Genomic DNA, 8,879 nt, shown 5'->3' on the forward strand with positions numbered 1-8,879 from the left:
TTAAAACATTTTTAACTATACAAAAATGTGTACATATTATTATCTATTTATCTGTTTGCACTTTTAGAGCATAAGATATAAAAACTTGTGTACTATATAGCTAATAGCTATAGTATGTTAAATGATACGAAAATATTTAGATTTTATTTATTAACCTCAACCCATGTAAAGAAACTATTTGCCCCACTCTGCCCCCCAGGAAAAAAAATGCAAGCGCCGTGCCTGATTAAATATTACTTTTATTAAAATGCATGATAATTTTAAATTAAAAATTATATCTTCGATGCATTAAATGTTTTAACTATATGTCTTCAGACTATAGAGATTACAAATTTGAAGTGAAAATAAATTGTAAAATAATATTTTTGAAAATTGCAGAAAAATGGAAAAAACCTGTAAATTCTGCCGCTACGTTATAATTGCAACCCTTGTATGCAGTGCTGTTGATGGATTGAGTTGTCAATATTTCTCTCAGGAAGAATGTGATAGCTCAACTCACAGAAACTGCACCACAAACAATATTGATTGTAAATTAGGGAAAGAGCCAGCTTATTGTTATGTTACTTGGCATAACAACACGCTGCTAAATCAAGTGGTCATAACAGGCAAGGTAATATAACTTAATACTTATAGAATAGTGTTTAATTGTATCATGTTTTTATATTAATAACATTTTATAGAGTTGTACTAACCGGCAGGATTGCTCACAACCTAGATATGTCAACACAACTAGGTCGCTCCGGGACAAAATGTATTGTTGTTGCAATTCTAGTTAGTGCAACAACAACGTCGAATGGGTCCCGGAGATCAATAGTAACCAATACATAATTTATCATACACACATATATCGTTAACTAAATAATGTAATAATAAAGTTATTTTTTTTTTTACCTTAGGTGAGCCAAGTGATAAGACAATTGTTATTATAATAGGATATATCGTTGCATTCATTTGTATCTTTGTACTATACAAATCGTATCAATGTGTAAGTAACTTTAATAATAGACAACGGTATATGTAACATTAAAGTCATCAAATAATTATCATTTGTACATCATTATTCATTAAGAATAAAGTTATTGAAGGTCTGTGATAAAACAATTTCTGACATAAAATATATTTATTGACATTATTCTTAAAACATTTTTAACTATACAAAAATGTGTACATATTATTATCTATTTATCTGTTTGCACTTTTAGAGCATAAGATATAAAAACTTGTGTACTATATAGCTAATAGCTATAGTATGTTAAATGATACGAAAATATTTAGATTTTATTTATTAACCTCAACCCATGTAAAGAAACTATTTGCCCCACTCTGCCCCCCAGGAAAAAAATGCAAGCGCCGTGCCTGATTAAATATTACTTTTATTAAAATGCATGATAATTTTAAATTAAAAATTATATCTTCGATGCATTAAATGTTTTAACTATATGTCTTCAGACTATAGAGATTACAAATTTGAAGTGAAAATAAATTGTAAAATAATATTTTTGAAAATTGCAGAAAAATGGAAAAAACCTGTAAATTCTGCCGGTACGTTATAATTGCAACCCTTGTATACAGTACAGTTGATGCATTGAGTTGTGCATTACTTCTCTCAGTAAGAATGTGATAGCTCAACTCACAGAAACTGCACCACAAACAATATTGATTGTAAATTAGGGAAAGAGCCAGCGTATTGTTATGCTACTTGGCATAACAACACGCTGCTAAATCAAGTGGTCATAACAGGCAAGGTAATATAACTTAATACTTATAGAATAGTGTTTAATTGTATCATGTTTTTATATTAATAACATTTTATAGAGTTGTACTAACCGGCAGGATTGCTCACAACCTAGATATGTCGACACAACTAGGTCGCTCCGGGACAAAATGTATTGTTGTTGCAATTCTAGTTTGTGCAACAACAACGTCGAATGGGTCCCGGAGATCAATAGTAACCAATACATAATTTATCATACACACATATATCGTTAACTAAATAATGTAATAAGAAAATTATTTTTTTTTTACTTTAGGTTAGCCAAGTGATAAGACAATTATTATTATAATAGAATATATTGTAGCATTCATTTGTATCTTTGTACTATACAAATCGTATCAATGTGTAAGTAACTTTAATAATAGACAACGGTATATGTAACATTAAAGTCATCAAATAATTATCATTTGTACATCATTATTCATTATGAATAAAGTTGTTGAAGGTCTGTGATAAAACAATTTCTTACATAAAATATATTCATTGACATTTTTCTTAAAACATTTTTAACTATACAAAAATGTGTACATATTATTATCTATCTATCTGTTTACACTTTTAGGGCATACGATATAAAAACTTGTGTACTATATAGCTAATAGCTATAGTATGTTAAATGATACGAAAATATTTAGATTTATTTATTAACCTCAACCCATGTAAAGAAACTATTTGCCCCACTCTGCCCCCCAGGAAAAAACTTCAAGCGGCGTGCCTGGTTAAATATTACTTTTATTAAAATGCATGATAATTTTAAATTAAAAATTATATCTTCGATGCATTAAATGTTTTAACTATATTTCTTCAGACTATAGAGATTACAAATTTGAAGTGAAAATAAATTGTAAAATAATATTTTTGAAAATTGCAGAAAAATGGAACAAACCTTGAAATTCTGCCGGTATGTTATAATTGCAACCCTTGTATGCAGTTCAGTTGATGCATTGAGATGTGCATTTCCTTCTCAACACTGTAATGGTCAACTGAACTGCAGTTTCGATTGTGAAGCACGGGAAGAGCCAGCGTATTGTTTTGCTTCTTGGCATAACGATACGCTGCTCAATGAAGTGCACATAATAAACAAGGTAATATAACTTAATACTTATAGAATTGTGTTTAATTTTATCATGTTTTTATTTTAATAACATTTTATAGGGTTGTCTTTACCGGCAGAATTGCTCACGACCTAGTTGTGTCGACACAACTAGGTCGCTCCGGGGCAATATGTTTTGTTGTTGCAATTCTAGTTTGTGCAACAACCACGTCGAATGGGTCCCGGAGAACAATAGTAAGCAATACATAATTTATCATACACACATATATCGTTAACCAAATAATGTAATAATAAAATTATTTTTTTTTTATCTTAGGTGAGCCAGGTTATAACACGATAATTGTACTAATAGGATATACTTTGGTTTTAATAATTTGTGTTGTGGCATACAAAGTGTATCAATGTGTAAGTAAATTTAATAATTATTTTTCTTTTGTAATAACTATTAAATAGTATTAAGTATTATACTTTTATGATTTTATCATCTAAAAATGTACTATAATATAAATATATTCGATACAACAGCTCTAATAATTGTAATTGTAATTATTATTATGTTTGCTATGTATCAATTTTGAATAGGTATACACATACCACGGAGCTAGGTAAAATTACTTATTTTTACGTGTTATTATAAGCCTAAAAATAGTAAATTACACACATATCCTATAATGCGTGGAACAACATTGATGAAAAAAAAAGATTATTTATTTATTAACCTCAACCCATGTAAAGAACTTATTTGCACACTCTGCCCCCCAGGAAAAAACTTCAAGCGCCGTGCCTGGTTAACTATTACTTTTATTAAAATTCATGATAATTTTAAATTAAAAATTATATCTTCGATGCATTAAATGTTTTAACTATATGTCTTCAGACTATAGAGATTACAAATTTGAAGTGAAAATAAATTGTAAAATAATATTTTTGAAAATTGCAGAAAAATGGAAATAACCTGTAAATTCTGCCGGTACATTATCATTGCAACCCTTGTATACAGTGCTGTTGATGCATTGAGTTGTCAATATTTCTCTCAGTAAGAATGTGATAGCTCAACTCACAGAAACTGCACCACAAACAATATTGATTGTAAATTAGGGAAAGAGCCAGCGTATTGTTATGCTACTTGGCATAACAACACGCTGCTAAATCAAGTGGTCATAACAGGCAAGGTAATATAACTTAATACTTATAGAATAGTGTTTAATTGTATCATGTTTTTATATTAATAACATTTTATAGAGTTGTACTAACCGGCAGGATTGCTCACAACCTAGATATGTCAACACAACTAGGTCGCTCCGGGACAAAATGTATTGTTGTTGCAATTCTAGTTTGTGCAACAACAACGTCGAATGGGTCCCGGAGATCAATAGTAACCAATACATAATTTATCATACACACATATATCGTTAACTAAATAATGTAATAAGAAAATTATTTTTTTTTTTACCTTAGGTGAGCCAAGTGATAAGACAATTATTATTATAATAGGATATATCGTTGCATTCATTTGTATCTTTGTACTATACAAATCGTATCAATGTGTAAGTAACTTTAATAATAGACAACGGTATATGTAACATTAAAGTCATCAAATAATTATCATTTGTACATCATTATTCATTATGAATAAAGTTATTGAAGGTCTGTGATAAAACAATTTCTTACATAAAATATATTTATTGACATTATTCTTAAAACATTTTTAACTATACAAAAATGTGTACATATTATTATCTATTTATCTGTTTGCACTTTTAGAGCATAAGATATAAAAACTTGTGTACTATATAGCTAATAGCTATAGTATGTTAAATGATACGAAAATATTTAGATTTTATTTATTAACCTCAACCCATGTAAAGAAACTATTTGCCCCACTCTGCCCCCCAGGAAAAAAATGCAAGCGCCGTGCCTGATTAAATATTACTTTTATTAAAATGCATGATAATTTTAAATTAAAAATTATATCTTCGATGCATTAAATGTTTTAACTATATGTCTTCAGACTATAGAGATTACAAATTTGAAGTGAAAATAAATTGTAAAATAATATTTTTGAAAATTGCAGAAAAATGGAAAAAACCTGTAAATTCTGCCGGTACGTTATAATTGCAACCCTTGTATACAGTGCTGTTGATGGATTGAGTTGTCAATATTTCTCTCAGTAAGAATGTGATAGCTCAACTCACAGAAACTGCACCACAAACAATATTGATTGTAAATTACGGAAAGAGCCAGCGTATTGTTATGCTACTTGGCATAACAACACGCTGCTAAATCAAATGGTCATAACAGGCAAGGTAATATAACTTAATACTTATAGAATAGTGTTTAATTGTATCATGTTTTTATTTTAATAACATTTTATAGGGTTGTCTTTACCGGCAGAATTGCTCACGACCTAGTTGTGTCGACACAACTAGGTCGCTCCGGGGCAATATGTTTTGTTGTTGCAATTCTAGTTTGTGCAACAACCACGTCGAATGGGTCCCGGAGAACAATAGTAAGCAATACATAATTTATCATACACACATATATCGTTAACCAAATAATGTAATAATAAAATTATTTTTTTTTTATCTTAGGTGAGCCAGGTTATAACACGATAATTGTACTAATATGATATACTTTGGTTTTCATAATTTGTGTTGTGGCATACAAAGTGTATCAATGTGTAAGTAAATTTAATAATTATTTTTCTTTTGTAATAACTATTAAATAGTATTAAGTATTATACTTTTATGATTTTATCATCTAAAAATGTACTATAATATAAATATGTTCGATACAACAGCTCTAATAATTGTAATTGTAATTATTATTATGTTTGCTATGTATCAATTTTGAATAGGTATACACATCATACCACGGAGCTAGGTAAAATTACTTATTTTTACGTGTTTTTATAAGCCTAAAAATAGTAAATTACACACATATCCTATAATGCGTGGAACAACATTGACGAAAAAAAAAGATTATTTATTTATTAACCTCAACCCATGTAAAGAAACTATTTGCACACTCTGCCCCCCAGGAAAAAACTTCAAGCGCCGTGCCTGGTTAACTATTACTTTTATTAAAATTCATGATAATTTTAAATTAAAAATTATATCTTCGATGCATTAAATGTTTTAACTATATGTCTTCAGACTATAGAGATTACAAATTTGAAGTGAAAATAAATTGTAAAATAATATTTTTGAAAATTGCAGAAAAATGGAAAAAACCTGTAAATTCTGCCGGTACGTTATAATTGCAACCCTTGTATACAGTGCTGTTGATGGATTGAGTTGTCAATATTTCTCTCAGTAAGAATGTGATAGCTCAACTCACAGAAACTGCACCACAAACAATATTGATTGTAAATTAGGGAAAGAGCCAGCGTATTGTTATGCTACTTGGCATAACAACACGCTGCTAAATCAAGTGGTCATAACAGGCAAGGTAATATAACTTAATACTTATAGAATAGTGTTTAATTGTATCATGTTTTTATATTAATAACATTTTATAGAGTTGTACTAACCGGCAGGATTGCTCACAACCTAGATATGTCAACACAACTAGGTCGCTCCGGGACAAAATGTATTGTTGTTGCAATTCTAGTTTGTGCAACAACAACATCGAATGGGTCCCGGAGATCAATAGTAACCAATACATAATTTATCATACACACATATATCGTTAACTAAATAATGTAATAAGAAAATTATTTTTTTTTTTACCTTAGGTGAGCCAAGTGATAAGACAATTATTATTATAATAGAATATATTGTAGCATTCATTTGTATCTTTGTACTATACAAATTGTATCAATGTGTAAGTAAATTTAATAATAGACAACGGTATATGTAACATTAAAGTCATAAAATAATTATCATTTGTACATCATTATTCATTATGAATAAAGTTGTTGAAGGTCTGTGATAAAACAATTTCTTACATAAAATATATTCATTGACATTTTTCTTAAAACATTTTTAACTATACAAAAATGTGTACATATTATTATCTATCTATCTGTTTACACTTTTAGGGCATACGATATAAAAACTTGTGTACTATATAGCTAATAGCTATAGTATGTTAAATGATACGAAAATATTTAGATTTATTTATTAACCTCAACCCATGTAAAGAAACTATTTGCCCCACTCTGCCCCCCAGGAAAAAACTTCAAGCGGCGTGCCTGGTTAAATATTACTTTTATTAAAATGCATGATAATTTTAAATTAAAAATTATATCTTCTATGCATTAAATGTTTAAACTATATTTCTTCAGACTATAGAGATTACAAATTTGAAGTGAAAATAAATTGTAAAATAATATTTTTGAAAATTGCAGAAAAATGGAACAAACCTTGAAATTCTGCCGGTATGTTATAATTGCAACCCTTGTATGTAGTTCAGTTGATGCATTGAGATGTGCATTTCCTTCTCAACACTGTAATGGTCAACTGAACTGCAGTTTCGATTGTGAAGCACGGGAAGAGCCAGCGTATTGTTTTGCTTCTTGGCATAACGATACGCTGCTCAATGAAGTGCACATAATAAACAAGGTAATATAACTTAATACTTATAGAATTGTGTTTAATTTTATCATGTTTTTATTTTAATAACATTTTATAGGGTTGTCTTTACCGGCAGAATTGCTCACGACCTAGTTGTGTCGACACAACTAGGTCGCCCCGGGGCAATATGTTTTGTTGTTGCAATTCTAGTTTGTGCAACAACCACGTCGAATGGGTCCCGGAGAACAATAGTAAGCAATACATTATTTATAATACACACATATATCGTTAACCAAATAATGTAATAATAAAATTATTTTTTTTTTACTTCAGGTAAGCCAAGTGATAAGACAATTATTATTATAATAGGATATATCGTTGCATTCATTTGTATCTTTGTACTATACAAATCGTATCAATGTGTAAGTAACTTTAATAATAGACAACGGTATATGTAACATTAAAGTCATAAAATAATTATCATTTGTACATCATTATTCATTATGAATAAAGTTGTTGAAGGTCTGTGATAAAACAATTTCTTACATAAAATATATTCATTGACATTTTTCTTAAAACATTTTTAACTATACAAAAATGTGTACATATTATTATCTATCTATCTGTTTACACTTTTAGGGCATACGATATAAAAACTTGTGTACTATATAGCTAATAGCTATAGTATGTTAAATGATACGAAAATATTTAGATTTATTTATTAACCTCAACCCATGTAAAGAAACTATTTGCCCCACTCTGCCCCCCAGGAAAAAACTTCAAGCGGCGTGCCTGGTTAAATATTACTTTTATTAAAATGCATGATAATTTTAAATTAAAAATTATATCTTCTATGCATTAAATGTTTAAACTATTATTCTTCAGACTATAGAGATTACAAATTTGAAGTGAAAATAAATTGTAAAATAATATTTTTGAAAATTGCAGAAAAATGGAACAAACCTTGAAATTCTGCCGGTATGTTATAATTGCAACCCTTGTATGTAGTTCAGTTGATGCATTGAGATGTGCATTTCCTTCTCAACACTGTAATGGTCAACTGAACTGCAGTTTCGATTGTGAAGCACGGGAAGAGCCAGCGTATTGTTTTGCTTCTTGGCATAACGATACGCTGCTCAATGAAGTGCACATAATAAACAAGGTAATATAACTTAATACTTATAGAATTGTGTTTAATTTTATCATGTTTTTATTTTAATAACATTTTATAGGGTTGTCTTTACCGGCAGAATTGCTCACGACCTAGTTGTGTCGACACAACTAGGTCGCTCCGGGGAAATATGTTTTGTTGTTGCAATTCTAGTTTGTGCAACAACCACGTCGAATGGGTCCCGGAGAACAATAGTAAGCAATACATTATTTATAATACACACATATATCGTTAACCAAATAATGTAATAATAAAATTATTTTTTTTTTATCTTAGGTGAGCCAGGTTATAACACGATAATTGTATTAATAGGATATACTTTGGTTTTAATAATTTGTGTTGTGGCATACAAAGTGTATCAAT

At 29.1% G+C, this 8,879-nt stretch overlaps 1 protein-coding gene across 1 annotated transcript; it reads left to right on the top strand.

The window, feature by feature from the left end:
* The first annotated feature begins 3,499 nt into the window (after window positions 1-3,499).
* On the top strand, window positions 3,500-4,564 carry LOC115034566. Its single transcript, XM_029491863.1, has 4 exons — window positions 3,500-3,608; window positions 3,870-4,000; window positions 4,071-4,203; window positions 4,287-4,564. The coding sequence occupies exons 1-4, from the start codon at window positions 3,500-3,502 to the stop codon at window positions 4,409-4,411; spliced, it is 498 nt and encodes a 165-aa protein (XP_029347723.1). The 3' UTR covers window positions 4,412-4,564.
* Window positions 4,565-8,879: the final 4,315 nt, after the last annotated feature.

The sequence above is a fragment of the Acyrthosiphon pisum genome, chromosome X (genome assembly GCF_005508785.2).
Source record: "Acyrthosiphon pisum isolate AL4f chromosome X, pea_aphid_22Mar2018_4r6ur, whole genome shotgun sequence".
NCBI classification, from domain to species: Eukaryota; Metazoa; Arthropoda; class Insecta; order Hemiptera; family Aphididae; genus Acyrthosiphon; species Acyrthosiphon pisum.

Excerpts from the sequence above, each read along its gene's own strand:
- LOC115034566 (XM_029491863.1), top strand. The coding sequence starts at position 3,500 with ATGCGTGGAACAACATTGATGAAAAAAAAAGATTATTTATTTATTAAC. Across the intron at positions 4,001-4,070 it reads AAGTGGTCATAACAGGCAAG|AGTTGTACTAACCGGCAGGA; the intron begins GTAATATAACTT and ends AACATTTTATAG. Across the intron at positions 4,204-4,286 it reads ATGGGTCCCGGAGATCAATA|GTGAGCCAAGTGATAAGACA; the intron begins GTAACCAATACA and ends TTTTTACCTTAG.